Raw genomic sequence first — 26,436 nt, 5'->3', positions numbered from 1 at the left:
TTTGTGTCTTTTAGCTCTGTTCCTTATTATTACCTCTTATTAAGCATGTGGTTAACCAAAGCTCCAGATTTCTTTTTAATAAAATGCTGCTAAACCCCAACTCCATATTATATAATTTTTTAATGTAAAGGTAAATGTTTACATTTAGTTTTATTAAATTCCATGCATATTTTATTACCTACAGTCCATTAACATGATTTCAGTCTGTTAACATAATTTTGGATCTTTCTTTCTATCTAAATATTCCTCTGAATTTTCTATGATTTAAAATTTTAATCACTGTGGAGGTTATAAAATTTGTAGACATCTCTTTTAGACAGTACTCTTTTTAACTGAAAATGAGCAAAACCTACTTAAACTTAGAAAAAGGAAACTTACCAGATGGAAGTCTAGGTATCTGGACCCCAAGATAGGAATGACAGTAGGCCAGAGGGAGAGACAAGGCAGGAAATGGGAAACTATCAAATTTTTCTGTCCCTCCCTTATCTCTGCCTCTTTGTGCTCTTCTCAATTCTCCATACCCACTCCTCACTCTTCCAATACTTCACTTACTCCCAACCCCTCATCCCTCCCACTGGCTCTCACCCACTGTATATGTGACCACAGACCCACGAACTATGGGTCAGAGTGGAAGTACTTGCTCCCCATCCTCCATCTAAAACACTTTACCCTGGATTTGCATCTAGGCCTCAGGCCCTGTCCAGATCATCAGTTCCATTTATTTCCACTGGCTTCCCCTCCATTCCACACCCTCCTCCCCGCAGTGAACCTGCAAACCACTTAGATATTGAAAGTTTATACCTTCCCTCTGGCCACAGGCTAAGGGCCAATTTCTGCTTCCAGGAGGCAGCAGTTTTGAGTTAGGTGTCTACCCTGGTCCAGTCGAATGTGGTCAAGGGGATAGATTCAAATAGAATAAACATGACTTCCCAGGACCATCTTCTGTAACTAGGTGCAATTCTGAGACCTAAATGTAATATTGACACTAACTGGTGAGTAAATGCCCCAAATTTGTCTACTACAAAGATAGCAGGGATGCCTGGGTGGCTCAGTGGTTGAATGTCTGCCTTCGGCTCAGGTCGTGATCCCGGGGTCCTGGGCTCACATCCTGCATCGGGCTCCGCATGGGGAGCCCACTCCTCCCTCTGCCTATGTCTCTGCCTCTCTCTCTCTCTCTCATGAATAAATAAACTAAGAAGAAAGAAAGAAAGAAAGAAAGAAAGAAAGAAAGAAAGAAAGAAAGAAAGAAAGAAAGAAAGAAAGAAAGAAAGAAAGATGCCTTGGACACCATGTCCACATCTAAGAAGGGCTTTGAACTCCCAAGTTTAAGGTAGAGGCCAAGGTTTTGGAGGTAAAGAATGGAGTATAATTTTAGCAATTAAGTACATTGATTTTGGAGTCAAATTAAGGATTAAATTCTAATCCTGCCATGAACTAGGTATTCTAATCTTGGACACATTACTCGTTCTCAGGCAGCCCGGTGGTTTAGCGGTTTAGCGCCACCTTCCGCCTGGGGCGTGATCCTGGAGACCCAGGATCCAGTCCCACCTCGGGCTTCCGAGGAGCCTGGAGCCTGCTTCTCCCTCTACCTGTGTCTCTGCCTCTCTCACTCTCACTCTCTCTCTCTCTCATGAATAAATAAAGAAAATCTTTAAAAAAATTACTCTTTCTCCTCATGCCTCAGTTTCCTCACCTATGAAATGGCAAAAATAGTGGCTAGTCTTATTGGGTGGCTCTAGACATTAAATGACATTATACATCATGCTTCTTAGCAAGCAGTTAAAAATGCCAACTATCATTATCAATATGATTACATCATTGCTATCAATACGAAGAAATAAATCTGTCTTGGTATAATGAAAGAGTGGGTTTGACATAATATACGTAATACATTTCAGACATACCTTATTTCTGTGTGTATACTTAGAATATATAAGACAAAATATAGGGTATATATTATTCTACATAAATACAGGGTAATAGAATATATAGGATAATATACATTAGGATATTTAGGACAATACAGTGTTATCTTCTTGCAAATCTAATCTTCTGTACCACCTTGAATGTCAGGGCGCTGCGTGTTACAATGTCTCTGCAAGCACCTGAAGGGTTATACAAGGAGATGCTAAGTACACTGCTCTCTAGAAATGTCAGCCTCTCATGCACTGGCATGAGGCGAAAATGCTCTAGAGAAACAGTCCTTTTGTTTAAAATAGAAACTTAGAAGGAAGCCAAATTAACACACGACAAATTACTGAATATCCAGTTCTTCTGGAGGAGCGGGGGGGAAGCACCCCTTCATTTCTGAAATGAAAAGGGTAATTGCTGATACGAAAATTCACGTTTCCTTCAGCCAAGCTCCAAATCTCTAACCAAGTCGGCGATTTCATTTCATCGTTACTTCACAAAAGACTTCCAAAATCACTGCGGCAGACACGGCAAAACAAAAATGTTAAATACATCCTGGCTGGGAGGGGACTGAAGCCTCCACGCTCAATCAAAGGTTTACAATAATAGGATTCATAAAAAAAAAAAAAAAAAAAAAAAAAAGACAGATGGGATTAGAAAATGTTGCAGTGAAGACTCTGGAATGAGATGAGATCACAGCAGCAGCCTGTCTTTTGTGGATCTGCACAATGATCCCTGAGCCAGACTGGATTAGGAAAGCTCGAGACTAGGGGTTCAGGGAGAGGCTTCCGGTTCCCGGCACTTTGGGGGAGAGGAGGCTGAAACGATGCATCAGATTTACAGCTGCAGTGATGAAAATATAGAAGTTTTCACCACGGTGATCCCTTCCAAGGGTGAGTAAAATTGCCCTTGACGGTTTCCTTACGGAGGCACCTTATTATGCTGGAGGTTAAAGACAATCACGTGCTAGTTTACTAGGGTTTATCCTCAGGTCTCTCGGAGGGTTTGATGGGCTCAGGTCTCTCGTGATGGTATTTGTTGCTGTTGCTGTTGTTGTTGTTGTTGTTGTTGTTGTTTCTGAAAAGGAGGTACGGGATGAACATCAATCATTGAGAAATCATCCATCAAAGGGTGGGGGCGGCTGGGGGGGGGGGGGATGAGGGCAGTTAAATGCTCCCAGTGTCACTTAATTCAATACTGGCAACCCAATCTGCGGAATGAAAGTGACAGCAAGCCATTGTTTTAGGAAACAGAGATGAAAACAAAATTCCCTGAGCAGCTAGAGAGATTCTCCTTCTCCACTGAGCAAGTGGGCTCTGAAATGAGAACCGGCTGGCTCAAAAGTATGATTTCTAACTATGCCATGAAATGTGAGTGAGGAGAAATCTTCCCGGCAGGGGCCTACAGTCCAATGCCCTGACCCAGGACTGGCCTCTAACCAGACCCCAGGGCCATGCTCCCAAACTTCACCTGAAACGAGCACCACCACAACGCGTGACTCCGCTCTTGTGCTGGGGGTGAACGGTGTCAAGTCCCAGGAAGGGCTTTGTGTGGGAGCTCAGCGGACAGCAGGTGTCTGGTTACTGGACAGTTCCCTTACCCCCTCCACAGCTCAGCCCTCTCTCCTGCTCCCTCTGTTCTTTCCCTGCAGCCCTTGCCTCACTGGGAGAGCCTGGGACTCTGGCTCAGCCCTGGTCTCATTGTCAGACTTGAATGAAGGGGGCTGGATGTTTGCTGGTGTTGTGACCCCCTGTTCAAACAATCCCTTTCTTCTTCCCGTGTCAGCCACTGACAGGGCCACTGCTGGGGGGGAAGGGAGACACTCGGCCTGACCACAAAGAGACAGCCTGCAGAACATAAATAAAGCTTTTGACATCTATTGCCACATAGAGAGAAAAAAGAGCTAGGAGTCTGCCCACGTGTAGGAGTTGGAACTCTGTCTGGAGACTCTGAAAAGTACCTGGAAAGTCAAAGCTGACCCTCCGACCCTGCAGTTCCACTTCTGAATGCTCTCACTCGGGGATGTTCACAGTGGCATTGATTCTAGGGGGGCAAAGTTGGAAATAACTTCAATGTCCTTGAGGAGGGGAGGGGGTAAAATGCGGTGTCATTGTACTATGGAATATTCCACAGTTGTCAGCAGGGATGAACTAGATCTATGTGTATGGACACAGATCTCAAATATATAATGTTGAGGAGGGGGGGAGGCTGGCTGAAAATTTTATGTGTATGGTAACAATTACTGTATCTGGCAATACAAAACAGCTGATGGATACCCATCCACAGAGAGTCTGAAAACATAGGCTGGAAAGATGCAGATCAAATTAGTGATCTTACTAGCTCTAGAGAGATGGAAGCAGAATTAGCGGGGAGTAGAAAGGGAATCTATACTTGCCTAATATTTTCTTTCTTTTACGTGAGAAAAAAAAATTGGAAGCACATATGAAAACGTTAAGATGTATCTATTTTCTGTAATTTTTTTCCACTTAAGTTTTAAAGGAAGAAAAAAAACCAAAGCCTCTCATAGTCCTTTTTAATTAAAAATGTATTCAACAATTCAGGAGTATGTCACACTTCACCTGAATAAAATCACTTAAAACGGGGCCTTTGACTCCATTTGCTTAGTGTCGTGGTCAAGAGACTACTGCCAATTCTGTACTGTGTCACCTTGGGCAGGCTTCATCTCTCTGGCCTGAATGTCCACGTTTGTAAAAGGGAGAGCTAGAATTTACCTCCTAGGGTTATTATGGGGGGAAACTGAAATACAGATAAAACATAAAGCTTCTAGAACAGTAACTCAGCATGTAGTAAGCATCATTAAGTACATCACTTACAAAATGATTTCTATCTTTATTCCACATTTAGAGCAATGAATATGTTCAGTCGGAGATAAAATATTTAATCCTGTGTTCCTTTCTTGCCATTTTCATTCATGGCCATCTCCTGGTAATAAACCAAGTATTCATTGGTATTCATGGACATTTCACTGCTCAGGAAGTTGTTCTCCAAAAAAGGAGTTTTTGCAGTCTTACATTAGACCATGAATGGAAGAAGTTCACTTCTTCCTCCTTCCTTTTTTTTTTTTTTTTTTTTGCCTCATCTTGCTTTCTCCAAAGCTCTCGAGCAGAGGGATTTCAGTGAAAGAAGACAGTGCTAGCTCTTCTTAAGTCATTGCTTATAAGAGATTGGTAACTCTTCATTACATGCCCATGTTCCTTATGCATAGAAAGAGAAAGTGGCTTAATTCTGTCTAACAAGGTTATAGTTCTCTCTGGTATGCCCTCTTCCCAGTGCTACAGTTTAGCATGACCAAAATGACCAAGACATTTTCTGAGCACAGATTCAACAGCATGGGCAGGGAGGCCAATGGTTAAGAGAATAGGGCCTTGTACCACCATCGACTGGGTGACCCCCAACTTCAGTATCCCCACCAATAAAATAGAGATAATGCAGAGTACCTAGCTTACAGAGTTGCTATGAGGAGTGAATGAGATAAGGCAAATAAGCCATCACCTGGTAAAGCTCAATGTGAGCTATTATTATGTTTATATTGTTGTAGCATGTCCTTCTAACCAACACACCCATGCATACACATATTGGGTTCAGCTTAATATTTATTTGTTTTTTTCAGCCGAACCATCTTAATGTCTCACAAAAAATATGGCAACAGCAAGTGTTATAGTATTACTGAAGTATTTTAAAGGCACAGGACATAGATATCAAGTCTATAACTGAGGACAAGTGTGGATTTTTACTTTCTGGAGAGAAAGAGAGCCCTTTAAGGGAAAGATTTCATAGACAAAATTCACAGTAGATACAAAAGATAAAAGCTGTGGTTTTACCAAGAAGTTATACCAGAAGTTATTTCCTGAGACACAGCAGAGGGGGTTTTATTCTAGTGTAAATGGCACCACAGCATTCAAAATAATTCTCTTGAGAATAAACAGCAATGGGAGGGGGTAGGGAGGGGAATCAGGGAACAGCAGGAGGAAATGGAGAAAACTCCAGAAAGAGAAATCCTAATGGAATGCTATAGTATCTAGAAGTTATTACATATTCTTTCCACCTGCTTTCAACTTGCAGAAATGGAGGAAAATCCGAATAACCACCACTAATTTGGGGAACTTACTCTGTGCCAGGCACTGGACCAAGGGTTTTACAAAAATTAGTTCATTTAATCCTCGTCACAGCCCTCTGAAATGGGTGCTATTAATTACCCGTCTTACAGATGGGGAGAGTCGTGGAGAGGATGGGTAATTTCCCCAAGTCACATAACTGGCAAGTGGTCCAGTTCTGATTCACACTCAAGTAAAAGAAGTCTGGAACCATGGCTATGAACTAGCACACTGTCCACCAGGTTTCGTGGCTATAGGTGCTCTGCAGAAAATGACACCTCCCAGCACTCATCTGGTCACTTATCTGATATGTGACCAGAAGTCATCTCAGTTCTAGGCAGGGCAGTGACACGGTGGGATTTCAGTGCCAAATAAATCATTCTAGTAGCAGTAGGAAAAAGAGATGCCTGAGTATCTCCATTTTCAACAAAATGCACACCTTCTTCCAACCAAATAACATTTTTTAACAGTTAGTTGATTTTTTAAGCTTTTTTACTGTTGTAAAACATACATGATATAAAATTCACCATTTAAGCATTTTTAAGTGTACAGCTCGGTGGCATGAAGTACATTCATACTGTTGTGAAGATATCACCACTATCCATTTCCAGAACTTTCATCACCCCTAACCAAATCTCTATATAACAACTCCCCATTCCCTTCTCCTCCTAACCCCTTCATAACCTCTGTTCTACTTTCTGACTCTGAGTTTAATACTCTAGATAACTCATCTAAGTGGACTCATAAAATATGTGTCCTTTTGTGTCTGGCTTATTTCACTTATCTTAATGTTTTCAAAGTTGGTCCATGTTACTGTATGTATTCAGAATTTTATTTCTGTTTAAGGCTGAATGATATTTCACCGTAGGCATATACCACCACACTCTGTTTATCCATTCATCTATTAGTAGACGCTTGAGTTGTTTCCACCTTTTGGCTGTTGTGAATGCTACTGCTATGAACTTTGGTGCACTCAGCCAAGTAACACCTAAAATTGTAATCACACCCTGGAGTCTCCCCACGTCCCTTCTTGGCGCTCTGCCCCCTTCTACGTGCAAACCCTCTCTGAGGCTACATCAGCCTCACCCATGTTCTCTAAAACCATTCCTTTCTCTCTCTTTGCAGTGTCCAGTCCAGCCAGAAGAAGAGTCAAAAGCTCTCAACATCTCTTGACCAAGAATGTAAGGACAACTTCAGTTCTGATCCGTTTTATTGGTTTTCAATACAAAAGCAGCATCTAGCTCTTCATTTCCCCTGCCCTCAATAGCCAGGAAGCTTTTCTCTATGGCATTTGCTGCTGCCTGATTTCCTGTCCTCCACTTCACCCAAATAATTGACAAATGTCAACCAGACAGGAAACAGCCCTGAATTGGACTCCCCTAGTCTGTCATTTCCCCCAACCCCCCAGATGTATAGAGTAAATCTCATTCTCTGAAAAAATTTTGTTCTTATTTAAACAGAGTCCACGATGAGTATAGCATTCCTGACTTAGTGGTCTCCTATTGTTGGCATTTGTGATGCTCCATTTTTTCCACTATTATGAATAGTACTGCAATTAATTTGTACAAAATACTGTTCTTTTGGATTAATTCCTTGGTAAATTAACAAGTAAAAGGATAAGAAGAGTTTCATCTATCCATCCATCCATTCATCTATTCATCCACCCAATATTTGCATTCCTACTATGTGTAAGAGACACTCTGCGAGACGCAGAGAATAGTGATTTTTTTAAAAAATGGTTTTGGCTTACGGCTTTGTCACATATTACTAGGAATTCTGAACAGTTGCCAGGCTTCCAGCAATGCTTTTCCATTTACCTCCAACCTAACATCAACTTTCATTTTTTTATATTATCCTTTGCTACTCTAATAAGAATTTGCATTACCTTAAAATTAGTTTACATGTCATTAGAGCCAAATGATGCTGTACATTTCTCATTTTGCTTACATATTTCTCTACACAAAAGTTGTCAATCCATCTTTGTACTTTCATTGAAAATGTTTAACTGCTAATTGTTTCCTCTTGGTTATGCTGGGGTTTTTATTACTATAACAATTTTTCATAGAACACCATTTTGATTTTCTAAGTATCTCAGCTTTTGAAAGCCTATTCTCCTCTTTTAAAAAAGAATTATTTTAAGTATCCTGGGAATGAGATAGGTTTTAGTCATTGTTGTTTTTGATAAACATGACTTTTTTAATTCCCAAAGTAGTATGTGCCCATTATAAAATTTCAAATACGATGAACATATAAAATATAATATTAGAAAATTCTAAGAAGCTGCAGAACATAATGGCTAGGTATGTAGACTTAAAGTCACACTGCCTGGACTTACATTGCAGTTCTATCCATTTCTAGCTAGGTGACCTTGAGCAAGTTGCCCACCGTTCAAATGGGAATAATATCTCAAGAACCATTAGAAGGAGCGAATGATTTAATACACGTAAAGTGCTTAGTCCAGAATCTGACACACACCAAGCACTCATTTAGTGATGGCACTTTTTTTTTTTAAGATTTTGTTTATTCATGAGAGACACAGAGAGAGGCAGAGACACAGGCAGAGGGAGAGTCAGGCTCCTTTGGGGAGTCTGATGCAGGACTTGACCCCAGGACCCTGGGATCATGACCTGAACCAAAGGCAGACACTCAACCACTGAGCCAACCAGGTGTCTCCTGTTGTCACTTTTTAAGTGAAAATTTCCCATACTAACATATCATTATGCTCCATTGCTTGATAACATACTGTTTTGCAATTTGCTTTTTTCACTAACCTAAAAATCTTGAACTTCTTTACGTGCCAATTGAAACATATCTCCTTCTTTATAAAGGCTGCATACCATGCCATTGTATGAATGTACTATAATTTTCTACCCAAATCACATCTGAAGTTTTCTAGATTATTTAACCAAATTCCCAATCAATGAGGTTTCTTCATTGTTTCTACTAAAACAATGCCACGAGTGAAATCCTTGAACATACCTTTCATGCTCTTATACAAATGTTTTTGAGGGGGGATCCCTGGGTGGCGCAGCAGTTTGGCGCCTGCCTTTGGCCCAGGGTGCGATCCTGGAGACCCGGGATCGAATCCCACGTCAGGCTCCCGGTGCATGAGCCTGCTTCTCCCTCTGCCTATGTCTCTGCCTCTCTCTCTCTCTGTGTGACTATCAGAAGTAAATAAATAAAAAATAATAAAAGATTAAAAAAAATGTTTTTGAGGGTAAATTCACAGATATGAAAAGGCTTAGTCATCAAATCAATACATTGACCTCCTTAGTGTTATATGTCAATTATATCTCAATTTTATTTTTTATTTTTTTCATTTTTTAATTTTTTAAAAGATTTTATTTATTTATTCATGAGAGGCACAGAGAGAGAGAGGCAGAGACATAGGCAGAGAGAGAAGCAGGCTCCATGCAGAGAACCTGATGTAGGACTTGATCCTGGGCCTCCAGGATCACACCCCAGGCTGAAGGCAGGCACTAAACCACTGAGCCATCCAGGGATCCCCTATATCTCAATTTTAAAAAAAGAAAACGCTCAAAGGACATGAACATTGAAAAAAATTTATAGCCATTGCAAAATTCTTAGCAATTATGTTTAAAGTACCTTTACCAAAACCAGTACTATAGGTCATCAGTATTAATCTTTGACAATCTGATAGGTGAAAAATATCTTGTTTTAATTTGCATTTCTTTAATTATTAACAACATTCTTCATCTTTTCAGGGGTTTTGATATTTGTGCTCTATAGGTTCTTGATTCATGTCTTTTGCCCACTTTTCTGTTGTATATTTTTAAATGACTTTTGAGAATATTTTATATTCTCAAAGAATATAAAAAAGAGGGGGAGGGCCCCTGAAAGAAAAAAAAGGGCTTTTAATAAATGGACGATTTCTTTGTGGTAGGGAAGAGATTCTTACCTTTCTCCTGGTCCCTGAAAACTTAAGTCCTAGTCCAGAAGAAAAATGCTCCCAACTTTCAAGGAACAGTGGATGTTATCTAACATGGAAAGTGAGCGGTATCTGGGTGACTCGGTTAAGCAGCCAACTCTTAATTTCAGCTCACATCATTACCCCAGGGGCCTGGGATGGAGCCCCTCCATAGGCTTTAGGATTATCTCTCCCTCTCCCTCCTCTGTGCCTCCCCACACTCACACACACCCTCTCTTTCCAAATGAATAAGTCTTTTTTTAAAATGGAAAGGGAAGGGGTTGTTTGTAGGTAATTTGCAGTTTAAGGAAAGTTTCACAACAGACTTTTTGGTCAAAGGGGTTGAGTTTGACATTACTCTGGATTTGAAGGAGCCACAAATCATTCATGGCTCCAGAAAGATCCCTTGGGAATTGGGAATAGTTTGTTACCAACCAAGTTCTTGCCTTGAATTTCTAACCTTAAACAATGTTCCTATCTGAATCACTCCTAACACTGATATCCACTGACTTTATAGACACAACAATATTTACAAAAGTTTTTAAAATGGAAACTAAATCATCATACTTTCTAACAGTTAAATAGGTTCTAGGGAAGAAATTTCTCAGATTTAGAACCTAGATAAAGGAGACATCCCTCCGTGGTGGTGATGGAGCCACATGGGCATGAGATATACAAAGCAACCAAAATACAGGGCACAGCCTCCTGAAGCAGCCTTGACTTCAGCCAGGTACTGTAGAACTGTGCTCTCAGGTTCCCTGGGAGTGGAAATTTTTGAGAAAGACTGTCATGCTATGGTTTATGACTTTCCCTCCCCAAAATATTTTTACTCAGAGAAGAAAAATGACTCAAGTATATGAATACATATTAAAATTTGCTTTTGATTTAAAAAAAAATAGAAGCTGGGTCTTGTCTTCAGCTATGCAGTCTTCTTCCAGGTGAGACAATTTAATTATGCCCTCTGGCCTTTGAGCTCTTCTCTAAATTTCTCATTTCCCCAAACCCCTGACTCATCCTTTGCTTGCAAACCTCAACCCCAGCTGTACAGAACATTCAAATTAGAAAAGACAAGAAAGGTCTTAGTCTACCTAAGATGAAGGAAGTGAGTCCTGAAAAAAAACGGTCTCTGATTTTTTGTTTTCTCATCCATCTGGCTCTTGGCTTCCCTTTGAGTTCCCAAGGAAAATATTCATATTTTGTAACTGCTTGAATCTACCAACATTTATGACTTTCTTTGTCCTGAAATTCTTATTTGTGTCTGTTCTCCTTGGGCTACCATGTAAAGTCAGATTCCTTCCTTTATAAAGATCTCTCCTCTCTAAGCCACCCTTAGTGCCAAAGAATCACTAAGGTGTGGACATCTAGGCCACACAGTGACCACTGATTCCCAGCCCCCTCATAATGAGCAGTGGCACCACCCCCTGGAAAGATGGAGAAATGAGATTGTAAATGTCACATTCTCCCCAGATTCAACCCTTTGGGGAGAAATTGGTCTGGAAATCTACTGATTTTTCAAAATCCACTGAGCAATCAATTGCACTTGAAATTTATCTGGATGTAGGTAGTTCTGTGGGTCTTACAAAGAGCCCTCACCTAGAAGTCATAAAACCACAGCCCTCATCCTGGCTCTGCCCCTTATAGCTCTGTGACCCTGAAGACACATGATCTCTGTTGGCCTCAGTTTCCCTATGTGTAAAATTTGGGAGTTGGGCTAGAACATTGCTATGGATCCCATCAGCAGCCCTAAATAATGATGATTCTCCATCACCTAGGTCTCATGGATCTTTCCAGCTCTCCACCAGCCCAACTTCTCCATTCCCTCTCCCTGTTTCCCTATCTTACCCCTGTACTCAAGGTGCTAAAAAGCTTGCTCTCAGACTACTTCGAGACCAGAGCATTAAGTCACCCAAACTGTGTCCTAGAGACTAGAAAATAACCCAGGCTTTCAGGAGGCCACAGTCATCCATTCAGCTGTCTGTTTCCTGGTGTGGGTCCAAAGCACTCCCTGGAGCCCTCTCAGAGTCTCTGTTATGTGAGAAATGAGAACCAAGTACCAGCTAAGAAAAAGAAATCTGAACTGGGCACCTCCACTGTTTCCTTTCCTGCTATTGGCATCCTTTGGGAACTAGAGAAGATACCCCTAAGTTGTGACCTGGGAAGAAATCAGCCTCATCCTTATGCCCAAGGAACTTCCTACATCCAGCAGAGGGCTAAGCAGCTAATACTTCTCCCTTTCTTCCTCCCTCCTGATTCTCTTCTCCCGCCCCACAAAGCAGAGCAGGAATTGCGGAGGTGGAGTTTCTTGTTCCTAAAGGGAACATTTGCTTTCCTTTCAGAGGAGGAAATGCTGGGTCTCCCTCCTGGACTCCGCAGGCTTTCATTACCTGCTTTACATTTTTTTTTTTAAGATTTTACTTATTTATTCACAGACACAGAGATAGAGAGAGAGAGAGAGAGGCAGAGACACATGCAGAGAGAGAAGCAGGCTCCATGCAGGGAGCCCAATGTGGGTCTCGACCCTGGGTCTCCAGGATCACACCCTGGGCTGAAGTTGGCACTAAACCGCTGCACCACCGGGGCTGCCCCTTGCTTTACTTTTTCCTTGCACAAAGCAGGTCTGAAAACATACCAGTCTCACTCCTCCTCATTTAGGAGAATGCTGACAGAATGAAAATCAAGGGATCCCTGGGTGGCGCAGCGGTTTGGCGCCTGCCTTTGGCTCAGGGCGCGATCCTGGAGACCCGGGATTGAGTCCCACGTCGGGCTCCCGGTGCATGGAGCCTGCTTCTCCCTCTGCCTGTGTCTCTGCCTCTCTCTCTCTCTCTCCCTCTCTGTGACTATCGTAAAAAAAAAAAAAAAAAAGAATGAAAATCAAATCAGAAATATCTGTGACAGCCAAGAGCCCTGTGTCAGAGATGAGGTTCAGGTCTCTCCAATTCAACTCATTCCAGGAGAGAGTCCTTAGCTAGCCAAATATGACGTGTCCAGGGGAATGACATCCAAACTACCAGTAATCCAGGAAATTCCCAGTGTTCCGGGCAACATCATGGCAGAGCACAGGGCCAAGGGGAAGGAAGGTAAGGAGGAAAGCAGAGGGGACTGTTAGTGCAGGGGGGTCAGTGCTGGACCACCCACCTCTGTGCCTTCCAGTCCCCAGTGAGCTGCAGGGTGGATCGGTGCTGCCCCCAGGCCAACAAAAACACCACCTAATCATACCACAGTTTATAAATGTATCACAAATCATTTTACACTTTAAACTTACAAAATCATATGTGTCCATTATATCTCAATTTAGCTGGGAGGAAAAAGGAATACATATTTTAAATAATTGAGGGGATGAAGAACCCACCTTTTGCAGTGCCCAGAGGAGAAAATGTACTAATCCTATATGCTGCTGAATTTTCAGCTTTCTCCAAAGGCACAGTGAATGAGTCTGGGCCCTACAACGGACTTGAGAAGAGTTAATTTCCTAACCCAGATAAGACCAGATTTGGGATATATTAATTTTCTAAGCAAAGGACTATTTGTGGTAAACTGAAGCAAAGGGTGACAGCTTCTCCTACTTTCCTCTTTGGGAGACACGAACTGTTCTCTGATTCTGTAGATAAATATGTGGCACAAAGAAAGAGAGCAAGCCCTGCTACTAAAGTCTCTACAAATGATAGGCATTTACTATGCCCCAGGACAGCAAGGACACACAAGAACATCTCCTTTCCGCATAATCACAAGTCAAAACTAGGGTGTGAACTCAGGTCTGCGTGACCCCAAATGGAGTTACCTTCCTCATTACTGACAATCTGAGAGGAGAAAAAAGACACAACAACCTTGCTTTCATTTACATTTAATTACCATTCAATATCTCTTCATATTTACGGTTTCATGTTTACCATTTGCATGTCTGTTGTCAATTGCCAGCTCATGGGTTTTGCCCCATTTTTCTATTGTTATCTTTCTCTTCATTGATTTGTAAGAGTTCTGTGTACATAGGAATAATTCCCCATCACATGTAACAAATGTTATATTGAGCCACATGCAACTCTTGTGTTTGTTTTTTGTTTTTAACATGTATCTTTGATCTGTCTGGTATTTATTTTGGTGTGAGAAGTGTGAACACAGATCCATTTCTCCCAGTCACCTGCCATTTATTCTAACAGGAGTTATTAAAGATTCAATTTTTCTCCACTAAATTGAAATGTCACCCTAATATTTAAAAAATTTAGTCTTATTTGCTTCAGCATCCTCCAAAAGCCACACAATTGTTCTATGCGGACAAGTGAGGGAGATACACCAAAAGCCAGAGAATGAGAACTGAGATGGGTCCACCTAACTCACAGATGCACCCAGCACCTGGTACAAAACATGCCCTCAAAGGGCATCTGTTGAAGGAGCAAGCGAATGAGTAAATGCAAGCCTCAGAGAAGCTGCGGTGTACTACTGGGGATTCTAAGCAGCTTCAAAGGAGTAAAGAAATTCAGAATGAATGACCTCAATGTCCTGGATATGTATAAAAATATGCATAATATGAGCCAAAACCTGCTAGGATTCCCTTCATCACTCCCAGTATTAAGATAAAATATGGTATTATTTGTCTCAAGTTTTTACATTTAAACTATTTCAATATTTAAGTATGTATATTTTAACCTGTAAGGCCTATTTTGGTGGGTCCTGACAAAAGGGAGATTTCCTCTTAATGTACTTCCCAAAATACCCATTCAGCAGGTGATCATTACTGGAAACACCTTAGCTCTTAGCATTCTGTCTGGTTTTCTGGAATTCCCACTTAGCGAACCACACATAGTGGACGTTCATCTCCCAGCTGCACCTGCCACAGGCATTCTGCGAGGTGGGGTAAATGTGAGCACGTGGAGCTGTGCCAGCTCTGTCTTGCCATCAGTTTTGTTTTTTTTTAAACCTGGGAATTAGGTGGGCCCCAAGTCCTCTCCCTAGCTCTCCCTCCGCGAGAACGAGAGTCTGCTTAGTGCAAAGACTGTAAGACCCTGATTTCTAGACCTGTCTCCATTTCAAATAGCCTGTCCTGCAGCCGACCATGTCAGGCCCCAGGGCAGGTGGCATCTTTGGCCGGATGGCCCAGGCTCCTGACTGTGAAGGGACTGCTGGTGAGGAACCCCCAGATCCTCACCTTCCTGCACCAGGGCCCATTCGGCTCGCTAAAACGGCCGACCTGCTGGAGGCCAGTTGAGTTCTCTCACCGCTGCATCGCTGCGGGCACCAGGTGCATCCGCAGAGGGGAGAGCAACAAGCTGACTGTCCTTCCTCCTCCCGGCAGGTGGTGATCGAGTCGGACCTCTACACGCCGCGGCCCCTGGAGCTGCTGCCGCACCGCAGCGAGCGCCGCGACGCCGAGGGCCGCAGGTCGGGCCGGCTCCACGGCGCGCGGCCGCAGGGCCCCCACCTGGGCAAGGCCCCGGCCAGACCTGGTACGTGCGCCCCGGATCGAGCCCCTGGAACCTCCCTGGGGGGGTGGGAGGGTGTGGGGGGGGGCGGATGACGCGCTTGGACCGGCAGCTGCGGCGTCTGCGGCCCGGCTGGCCCCTCCCAGGGGTCTCACGCTCCTCGCCAGCGCCCCGCATCACGCCAGGTGAGCGCCGCACCTGTGGCCTGGGGCGCCGCCCTCCCTGGCGCCCGGCGCTCCCGCTCCCGCGGCACCTGCTCTCCTCGGGCCCCGCCCACAGCAGCTTCTCCAGGCGCCTACCTGAAAAACCCTCCTGGGCCAGCACAGATGCTCTCACCTCCCGTCCTGCTCCCCAGGAAGCCCTGTCGGATTCAAGAGATGAGAATCATTCCGCTCTGGGGGAGAGAGAACCAGCGTAGACAGGACTCAGGAAGAAACAGAAGCTTACGTTACTTATTTGACAGGCCGTAGTGTGATTACACAGGCTCTTCGCAAACTGCCACCCTAAGAGCTCACCACCTTAAATGTGAATGACTTAGGGCTATGCAACAATCTCTAAAAAGAATGTAGGGACACCTGCGTTTGGAAAACTGGAGGCATTGTAGCCTTACCTTCGCTATTTTAAGGATGCCTTCCACCCCAAGCGGTCAAACAGGAACCTGCCACTAGCCCGCCCAAGTCTGTGATGGTATTTTGCCTTTAACGGCTGGTTTAGGTTATTTCTGTCAATGTCCACAGCCTAAAGTAATTCATATTTTAACTCCGAAAATGTACAATAGAAAGTCTGGGATGTCCTTCTCAAGGCATTTGGGTGTCGACAATTTTGTATGTTGTAAGAACTGAAGTTATACTTCATCAAGTGTATCTCCATCCATTTCTCTCCTTCGTAGATGCTCCACTGGATCGCTAAGGTTTCTTTGATCAGTAACACCCTGATCCTGTTTTTACGATCCGACATATAATATCGCATAAATGAAGATATCTTCTCTAGCTAAGAGATTACATATACACATATGTAGAGTGAAAGCATTAGGAAAACCACAATCTGCCTTGCAAATTAAGAGGAGATAAATTCTCTGTGTCTATATATAGGTGAGTGGGTGGGTGCATGTGTGTGTAGAAAGAGAAAAGGAGAATATCTTAGCTACAAAATCAAAATGAATGTACAGCCATGTTTCTCAAATCTTAATGTGCAGTAGAATCACCTGGGAATCTTGTTTTCATGCAGATTCTAATTCAGCAAGACTGAGTAGGGCTCCAGACTTTGTTTCTAAGAGGCTTCCAGGTGATGTTGAAGATGTTGGTCTGAGCACGATATATTGATTAGCAAGGATTTAGTTGGTCAAATAAGTTGTTCTCACAGTGGGGTCGCCAGCCGCAGCAGAATCACCTGGGAATTTGCTGGAAATGTAAATTTTGGGTTCCACCAGAGACCTATTGAATCAAATCCTGGGATGGGGCCCAGCAATCTCTGATTTAGCAAGCCCCGCCCCCAGGTGATTCTTACACGTACTGAAGGTAGAGAACCCCATGCCCTTTTACAGAAAAGGAGACTGAAACCATAGAAACTGACCCAAAGTCACACTGCTTATTAGCAACAGAACTGAGATTAAATCCTAGGTATTCTCATTTCCTAGCCAATGCCTCCATTCCCCCTCACCCAGCCCTCAAGAATCTTCCCAATCATCTAGCTTTAGGGGCCACTTTCCTTCCTAAGTAGCTTGACTGTCCAAGTCAGTCTTTTATTCTATAAAAGAACAGTAAGTAACGAAATGGAGATAATCTGCCCAACATGTGACAGTCAGCTCATGCAGGGAATGTGCCAGTCAGGTTTAAAAAAAAAAAAAGGATTGAGCTGGGCATAGATTCAATTCCTTCAGCTCCCCTAATCTGATAGATTCCAGAGGGGGTTGACAGAGACGGAGGGTTTCTGAGTCAAAGCCAGGGCTTTCCACGGAAAAGGCTTTGGCACTGGCCTTGGGTACTAAATCTTCCATCCTCCCATCAGAAGGATGTGTGTCTCCAGGGATCTCAGATCTGGAGGCTTGCTTCTTTCCTGAGCTGTAGGAGAAGGCTCCTGGATGATGCAGCCTTCTCATGTGGGAGAAAGATTCTCTGAGGAATCTTGGAAATTGCAGGGACTCTGAAGGCAGAGACCCAGCTGAGAAACTCTCTCACCATGAGGCCCTGAGCTGGTGAGCCTCAAATGCCTTGGAGTGGGGACAACCACATCCTGGGCCTTGGAGAATCTGCTGCCTGTGGAATGTCTCCACCGAGATGTCCTCAGGCTCCTCAGAATCAACTTGTTCAAATGGAATGCATTCTCCTCCTTCAATCTTGTCTTCCTTTCTCAGCTGGGATGTTTTCCTCAACACCCTTTTGTTCTCTCCACCCCCACTCCACCCACCACAGCGCATACTAAACACTGACAATGTCAACTAGATATGTCTCATCTTTCTCCCTTGCTACCTACCTCAGGCTACCTGGGCTCAGATCCTCTTCATCTCTGGTGTGTAGCATCCAACCCTGGCCCTCTTCCCCTACAAGGCTACCAGAGGGGTATGTCTAAAGCAGAAATCTGCCTTTGCCATCCTCCTGCTGTTCAATGTCCTTCCTATCCCGACTGCCCTCCAGACCATGTTCAAGGCCCTCCAAAATCCATTCTCTGCTGACCTCTCCAGGGCCACCTCTTGTGATACACTCCTGTCCCTGCCCATTGATATACACAGCAGCCCTGAGCTGCAGTATAATTCTGTGACTACTCCATTATATTGTTTCCCCGACCTTCTCTGACCCCATTCTTCCTGCAGCTTGTCCTTCCTGTCTCTACCTAGCAAACACTTCCCAGACTGGGTTAGGGTGTCCCTCAGCCAAGTTTCTCCAGACCTACAAGACCCCCAAAGCAGTTCACCATTCCCTGGATCATCCTTATCTGGCTTCCTCTGATTGTTATGCATCTCCAAAGACTTGACTTTCTCATCTGGAAAGTGGGGACTATCATGATATCTACCTAACAGGGTCATGGTAAGGATTAAATGAGACAATGTTTATGTGTTTCACAGCACAGTGCCCAACACAGTAAATACTCAAAACTATGAGCTGCTACTATTTATGCCAGAGCACTGTACATTACAATTTAATCTCAGTAGTCTTGTAGCTTCATTTTATTGGCATTTAAATGTTTTTTTCCTTGGGCTGGGGAGTGTTTTATCTCTATTTGCTATAGTGTGATAGGATGGGGCTTGTTCTGGAATGTCAGCCCAAGGAGAGGACAATATTGAAAGCCAACTTTCCCCCACCTATTGCCAGCTACCTCAGCTCAACACCTGGATTCTCAGAAGCTGCTGACTTCAGGGTAGAGATTAATCAGAAGTAGATTGGGCTTCAGGCATAAAGGCATAGCAAGAAGGTTCTCACATAAGTCTCATGTAGCCAATGTCTCAGGACCCTGATGAACTCCAACCATCCCACATCATCGAGCTGTGCATAACACCGCAGACAGGGCTTCTCTGCTCATTTCCACAGAAAGGTGTCCAGGATCAACAAGCTGAACAGATCCCAGCAGTAAAGACTCAATTCTTGATAACTTGTGATGTGACACCTTAGGAAAGAAGGAAGGACCAGCTAAGGGCATATTCTCTGAGCACCTACTGCACACAGACACAGTACTAAATGCTTCCACACTTGTGATCTTGTTAGGCCTTAGTTCTACCACCTTTCCCCCCCAGCGATGGGAGGAGTGCCAGGGGTACAGGTGCCCCACACGACGATTGCCCCATTGCCTGAACCTACTGCCTGATTTTGCTGCTTGGCACAAAAGCCTTTAGAAATTCTCAGCTTGGGATTGATTAGCAAATGAGATCATTGACGGAGAACCAGGGGGAAGTAGAACACAGAGTACCACTGAGTAATGCCTCCTCTGTTCAACCTTGCAGTGGGGATTTCGGAAACCAAGTCGTCAAATCTGTGTGGGAATCGAGCATATGGAAAATCTTTGGTAAGTAAAATAAGCCTGGTTCATTGTTATCTGTTGTGCTTTAAACTTCTTGCCCTGTCCTTTGTTTCAGGCCTGAGGATTATCAGAAAAGCACACTGAGGGTTCTTTGCTCCTAAAGTCTATGAGCTAACAGCACACCCCTGGATGTTACTCTTTCTTGACAGAAATTCAGGTCCTAAGCAAGCAGAAGAAGGTGTTACCTAGTGGACATCTCCAACATGGGGGGAAAGCAGTGGTTTCTGTGGCAGGCACGTGTCAGGTAGAAATGCCTAATTTCCCAGCGGCAGCTATAAGGGTCTCAAATATTGTGAAAACACGAAACACTGGGTGTCTCCAGTCAGGACACCTCTGAAGGACATCTACTCCAGGTTAGGGTCTCTGGAAGCAGACTCTGAGATGTGGGATGGGGGTAAGAGATGTGCATTAGGGATCAGCACCTCTGCAGGAGAAGGGAGGTGGGTTGGCGCAGAGGCTGAACTGCCGTGCACACTGGATACCTCCTGGCGGGAGCTGTGAGGCAAGTGCTACCCATCTGCTTTGTCCTAAGTTGGGCCCAAATGGCCAAGCCTTTGTTTCCTCCCCGCTCTGTCATGGTACGTGGGCTGCCTAGCAGTTGGGCAGCTTGTCCTTCCCTGAAGGGAGATCAGGTGGTGCACATCTAGATCTAGCTCAGGGTCACACTGAAAAAAAAAAAAAATCTCCTGTGTCGTCTTCTGGGCATGAATGTGGTTACCCTCTGGGTTAGCGCAGGAGGGGTGGAATCACTGCTAGAGGTGAGGTGGGCATCCTGGATTCCACGAGCAGCAGCTCTCCAGATGGATGGATCGTGCCACGTGAGGTCTAAAAAAGACCCAGGAGATTGTGTGGGCTGGCCCTATCATCCTTTATGGAACTAGTTGGACACTGAGCATTTTGCTCCCTGTCTGAGCAGAAAATCGAATCCAAATACCTCATTTAGGTCATCCCTGTACTAGGAAAACCACACAAAGGCAGGGATGGGACAAGCTGTTTTATCAGGAGCCCCCACACAGCTAACTCTGATTCAGTGCTGACATGAATTGGAAGAGGACTAAGAAGAGTGGAGGAGAGATGGGCTTATGTTCCTGGGGCTGGGCTGTTGGCACGATGGGGAGGGCGAGCTCCCGAGAGGCCACAAGGTGGCACAGTAACTCTGCCCACAACCCTTGGCCAGCTAGAGAGAGAAGGGACAGTAATTATGCTGTCCTTGACCTGGAATTTCCCAGCAATTCCAGGAATGTGGTGACCTTAAGCCTTCCATGGGGTTGGGGTGAAGGAACAAAGCAAAGCAGATGCCCATTGACTAAGCCAAGGATTTAGCCCTGGTTAGGCCATCAGTTACATTTCCGTTTAGTGCAAGCTTCTTGAGCACTTAGCACCTCCATCAGGAGAGCTGTGGGAGGGCCACCAGAGGGATTAAGTGCTAGACCCTGACACACACTGTGCCACGTTTCCGGGGACCAGACTAGACAAGGATATGAAACAAGAGGAGAACCACAGAAAGAACTAGTGGAATGTCAAAAAAAATGTCACATAGGTGCTCAGTGCTGTGGGGACATGGGACATGAGGGCAGAGATAAATCAACTTAGGCCACCAGCCTGAGGAAAGGCTTCCAGGAAGAAGTGGCCTCACATGGCAGGCAGAGATGATGCAGGGGGTGAAGGAGCCAAGGGAGGAAGGAGAGCTGTACATGTGCTTGAGGAGAGGCTTCGCTGTGTACGGGAATGAGCGTGAGCATCCGGGGCCAGCCACACTGGGATGGGAGCTGTCACCGTACCGCAGGGGATCGCAGAGATAGAGCTGCAGGAGGAGATGGAGCCAGTTTTCCAGAGCCTGGAAGCACAGGCTGCAGAGCTGACCTCAGTCTGGCCTGCAGCAGGGAGGTGCTGCCGGCCCAGCAGGGCTGGGATTAGTGGTGAGACTGGTTGGAAGCAAGGAGGTCCTGGGTCATGGATCTGGAAGCTATGGCAGAGGAAATGGGGAGTATGGCACGAATCTAGACAGTCTTTCAAAGCACAAATCTACAGGATTTGACCACAAAGTGGACACAGGCAATTGGAGTGGGGGTGAGAGCGAGGGGGGAACAGAGTTCTCAGGTAAGATTGAATTGTGCTCTCTCTTGGGCTCCTCGGGTCAGTGATTCTCAAAGTGGGGTCCTGGGACTGGCAGCACCCAGGAACTTGTTAGAAATGCAGAGTCTCGGGCCCACATCAGACCTACTGAATCAGAAACTGCGGTAGGCCCAGCGTGGTGCTAACAAGCCCTGCAGGGGAGTCCTGATGCCTGCCAAAGTGTGAGGACTCTTGTTCCACGTGGGGGACCGACGGAGCCATCCCCCTTTCAACCAGCTCCAGCTGGGCCAGAATTGGGACCAGAGTTGGGACCCTGGCCACATCCTCACCTTGCCTTCCCCTCCCACACCACCCAGATTCCTCCGGTGGCCCGGATCTCGGTGAAAGCCCCCGGCGTGCTGGAGGCCGCAGCCACGGGCTCGGAGAACGGAGGTGTTCTGAGCAGAGGGTAAGTGTGGCGTCACCCCACCCCCACCCCCGTCCTGCCACAGAAGAGTAACAGGTGGCCTGGTTCACAGACTCTCAAGATGCTCAAACAAAATCAATGCCAGCTTTAAATTACCTTTTAATGAGGGCAATAATCCCAGGTCTCTGTAGCGCCTCATCAACTGTTTCCCTAGGATTAAGCTGAAGTGTTTTTGATGATTTCCACTTCATTAACACCACTCTTTAGACTTGGAGAAGTGTCATTTGGGAGGCTTTTTGGTTAATTAGATGGATGTAATCACAGGTCATATTCAGAACCTCCCGGTAGGCACAGTAATGTCAGAAATGCCTCATGAATTAGGTTAAGGGCCCCTGCCCAAAGGTAAATATGCAAGATACAAAAGTCTCAAACCAAATTTATAACCCCCATGTTACTGTTGACTGATCCAGAGCTAGCAGCTAGAGCAGCGGGACTGGATAATCCCCACCTCCCCACCCCCAGCAACCCCGTCACTGCCTCCAGTGTCACACTAATGGCAAGCAAGTATCTGAAATTCAAGTCAACGTGTATCTTGATGCCTCTGCCACTCTCCCCCATGCTGCACATAGCAGAAAAGTGATTCAGAGGGTGATGTAGGGATACAAGGCGTGGGCTCTTGACTCTGAGCTGCTTGCTTGCCCAGCACTGCCACTAACCTGCTATGACTTCAGGCAAGTTATTGTAACCTCTATGCCCTCACTTACTTCAAAACAAAACCCAAAACCAGGGATGATAATAGTACCCCTCTTAAGGGATGATGGTGAGAACTGAATCAGATGATATGTGAAGAATTTAGCACAAACTCCCGCTGTTAGTTTTCAAGAAACCTACAATCTAGCAGCTGGAAATGCACATCCTTGGGGGCGTGTTAGATGTGTGCATGTCAGAGGGGCCATGTGCTAGAATATTAACCCAAGAGGTGTACACCTTGAAAGTTTAGAGTCCCAGGAGGAAGAGACTAATATGAAGCTCTCCTAGATGAAAGAAAATCATTTCGAAAGAATTATAAAAACCAAGTCACTCAATGTATTGGGACCTAATTGGTGAAAAGCCAGAAAACCATGTGGATTGTTTGAAGGTCTAGTGGCCAATGGTCCTGAGCAGCGATGGCTATTGCTGAAAGCTGAATTAAGCCCACAACAACTTGCTGTGCTGTACAGACCAAACTTTCTGCTCCACAGAGCTGCGTGCGGAGGGATCTCCATGGTCCCCCTTTCTCTCTAAGTTCAGACATTCTCATTTCTATGTGTTCCTGGAGCCTGGCTATTGAAAAGTAAGGCCATTTCTTTCACCTAGGGGGAGGAAGTGAGGAGAGAGATAAATATTTACTGAGGTCTACAATGAGCCCAATGCTTTATTATCTCATTTTCTTCCTCACAAGTCTTGTGACTTAGGTGAAATTATCCCTCTTTTGTACATGAGGAAACTGAGGCTGGCTGAGATTAAGTCATTCGCCTGAGGCCACAGAGTCAGTCAGTGAGCAGCAAGATGTACTCCCCATTGCTCAGGCTCTTTCAGTAGCTCTAATGCTTTGGAAAGCTTGCCCTTTCCAGCAAGATTGTTGGTATAAAAGTGGGAGGGGTGGGAAAGGAGACTCTGGGACAAGAGCAGAATTTGAGATTCATGAACCACTGTGCCAAGAGCCACCTTCTCTCCTCACCCCATTGTAAGGACCCCTCAAAAGAAGTCATCCATATATGCATCCCAACAGTGACCCTCCATCCTGGTCACAGGGTGTATGAGCAGAAGTGAAGTAAGAGTTCGGTCTACTCCTTGAGGGCAAAAATGAAAGTCTGGCTCTATGAAATGACTGTCCTCCCTACTTACCCCTGACTCTTCTTTAGATCTAGACATCTCAAGAAGATGACTGAAGAGTATCCAACCCTTCCCCAGGGAGCAGAAGCCTCCCTACCGCTGACAGGAAGCGCTTCTTGTGGTGTCCCTAGCATCCTCCGGAAAATGTGGACAAGGCACAAGAAGAAGTCTGAATATGTGGGAGCTACCAACAGTGCCTTTGAGGCTGACTAAAGGTGACCCTCCCCAGGTGCCCTGCGTTGGCCAGAGTTCACTGCATAATGGGGGAGGAAGCTTCCAGATTGGAACTGAGCCGCATTCACCTCTGCTACTAGCTGGTCCAAACACACCACCATCTCTTACTAACCGATAGCCCTGGCTTAGGGTACAGGCAAGGAACCCGCCTTCGAAGGCAAAAGAAAAGTGTGCCTTCTTAGAATCGATAAAGCCATGGATCTGAAAGTGGCTTCGGGAGGTCCTAGAGGTTATATCCCTATCTTTAAGCAAAACCACACCACAATCAAATTTTCCCAACCTATTTTAAAGACCTCCAAGGAAGGAAGCAGGCAGTTCCTCAGTCTTCCTTGTGAGTTGTTCTAATGTGTGTGATTCCTGGTATAAATATAAGAGCTTGATGTTTGAGGCACTTGTAAACACAGTGGTTCTTACTACTCCTCTTATCACATTTATTTCATCTTGACAAGGTACAATTTTTAATGACAAAGCACTCTATATTTACTTATAGTTCTAATATCCATTTGACAGTATTGTCAAGATCAGTATTGATCATTTGGCATGATTGCATGAATTCTCTATTCTTCTACGTGCAGCTTTTCTATAGAAAAACATGATTAAAAATTAAATGTTGAATGCTAATGTTTTCTGAAGTGGCATAGTCTAGTGAAATTAATAATGCCTTGCAGTGGCAAAATGATTCTAACTTTTGAAAGTGTTTCCCATCCGTTATCCCCATTAAAGAAAACACACTTATTCCCAGTCTACAGATGAGAAAGCCAAGGCCTTATGAGATTTTGTGATTAGATATGGTTAGTGGAACTGGATACTAGGTCCTCAAGTCCACCAGACTCCTTTCTTTGCTTACTTTTTAGCAACTGATTTGAGGATAGTTTTGAGGGGTAGGAGTATGTCTCTAGCGGCAATGTTTGAAAGGAAAAATTTGATAAAGTTGGAAAAAGTAAGTTATTTAAATGAAATATTAAGTATTGGATTGAACTTGAAGAAGTTGCTATCTCTGTAAGTCAGAAACAACTGATCAATTTCATGTGATTCAACCTAATATATTAATGCAGTGCTTTCCTTCTTTTAATGGAAATGTCATCAATCCCACTGTTAACTTCAATAGACTTATGATAATATGATGACACCTCCCATTTATTAAATGCCTACCATGTGTCAGACATGACACTGAGCACTTTACATTCATTCTCTCTGTCCAACAACTTTGAGTTAGATGTCCTTATCTACTTAATAGATGACAGTTTAAAGCAGTTAAATGATTAGCCTGAAGGTGCCTGACCCATCTGGTATCAGGCTTCATTGCCTGTGTATCTGTGTATTCACACAGAATAGTTCAGAACATAGAGAAGGATCAAGGTTAGTAAATAATTTTCATCTCAAACGCTAGATACAAATGATTGGCAGAGGCCGCCTAGAGTGCTGTGTGGAGGTAGGCCTGAGATCCAGGAGTGCAGTGGTCAGTTAGAAATGCCTGTCTGTGGAGGGCATTAGTGGCACATGTCCCATAAATCTGTCACCTGTAGCCTCGACTCTGTCCCAGAAGGCTTGTTTTCTAATTCAGAAACTTGAATTAATCTTACCCATTTAGCAAAATCAGATACTCCATGGTGAAAGTCTAAGACTAGGTTGGAAATCGCCAAGTCTTGGTACAATGAAGAATGTGGCCATGTTACCAGTCCGACTCAACAGTTATTTATAAGCTATCGCTCTGTGGCCACATGTTGCCTTTTGCTAAGTTACCTGTTTCCATGGCCTCAGTGAGCCATAAGGAGGCATGGAGGAAGAAGAGGCCTGGCCCTCTGGGCTTTCATCTTGCTGATCCTTGCCCTTCAGCCATTGTTTTAGATGCTCAGCCCCCAATCCTCATGTTATAACATGATTTGGAGATTTGGTCATTGAGTGCTCTTTCAATGAAGGACTGGTCTCAATGGACTAAGAGTCTTGCACAGTATAGATTACAGGGCCTGGAAAAGAGTTAGAGAGCCAGTAGGTGATTAATGCCAGACCTATCAATCAGAGAATCCCAAAACTATTTATTTCAGCTTATTTAATTTGTAGCTGATGTCGTCTATTCGTATGTGGCACCTGTAGGATGGAACTAACTTATTTATTTTTAATTTAAATATTTCATGATGAAGTGTTTGCCTTGCGTAGAATGTTTTAACTGACCAGTTCAAATAAAAATAAAGTATGCTTTGTTTGTGACACCAATAAACCACCACAAGAGTATGAGTCTCCCTCATTGAATGAGAGAAGGCTTTCACCAAGGGAAAGAATTATGAATCTGGACCTCACTGTTCCTTTACCTAAATGAAAAGGATTGTGAGGAAGAATCTGGAATGTTCTTTCCATCCTAAGGCAATGTCTGGTTTTGATATTATGGGCCCTGCCCAACAGTCAACACCAAGGCCATTTCTGATGGGGCTTGGCCTGGCATGACCTGCCCTTTCTGGGCTCACCCTC

General features: G+C 44.4%; 1 protein-coding gene across 1 annotated transcript; it reads left to right on the top strand.

Moving 5' to 3' along the window:
- Positions 1 to 2,104: 2,104 nt before the first annotated feature.
- On the top strand, positions 2,105 to 26,188 carry VXN (vexin). Its single transcript, XM_041768403.1, has 6 exons — positions 2,105 to 2,804; positions 7,152 to 7,207; positions 15,242 to 15,392; positions 19,303 to 19,364; positions 21,812 to 21,903; positions 23,766 to 26,188. Exons 1-6 carry the CDS (start codon positions 2,738 to 2,740, stop codon positions 23,947 to 23,949), a joined length of 612 nt encoding a protein of 203 aa, XP_041624337.1. The 5' UTR covers positions 2,105 to 2,737; the 3' UTR covers positions 23,950 to 26,188.
- The last annotated feature ends 248 nt before the right edge of the window (positions 26,189 to 26,436 follow it).

The sequence above is a fragment of the Vulpes lagopus genome, chromosome 9 (genome assembly GCF_018345385.1).
Source record: "Vulpes lagopus strain Blue_001 chromosome 9, ASM1834538v1, whole genome shotgun sequence".
Lineage (NCBI taxonomy): Eukaryota > Metazoa > Chordata > Mammalia > Carnivora > Canidae > Vulpes > Vulpes lagopus.
The sequence above is the reverse complement of the archived record's forward strand: the minus strand, read 5'-3'. Positions and strand labels throughout refer to the sequence as shown.

Excerpts from the sequence above, each read along its gene's own strand:
- VXN (XM_041768403.1), top strand. The coding sequence starts at position 2,738 with ATGCATCAGATTTACAGCTGCAGTGATGAAAATATAGAAGTTTTCACC. Across the intron at positions 2,805-7,151 it reads CACGGTGATCCCTTCCAAGG|TGTCCAGTCCAGCCAGAAGA; the intron begins GTGAGTAAAATT and ends CTCTCTTTGCAG. Across the intron at positions 7,208-15,241 it reads AACATCTCTTGACCAAGAAT|GTGGTGATCGAGTCGGACCT; the intron begins GTAAGGACAACT and ends TCCTCCCGGCAG.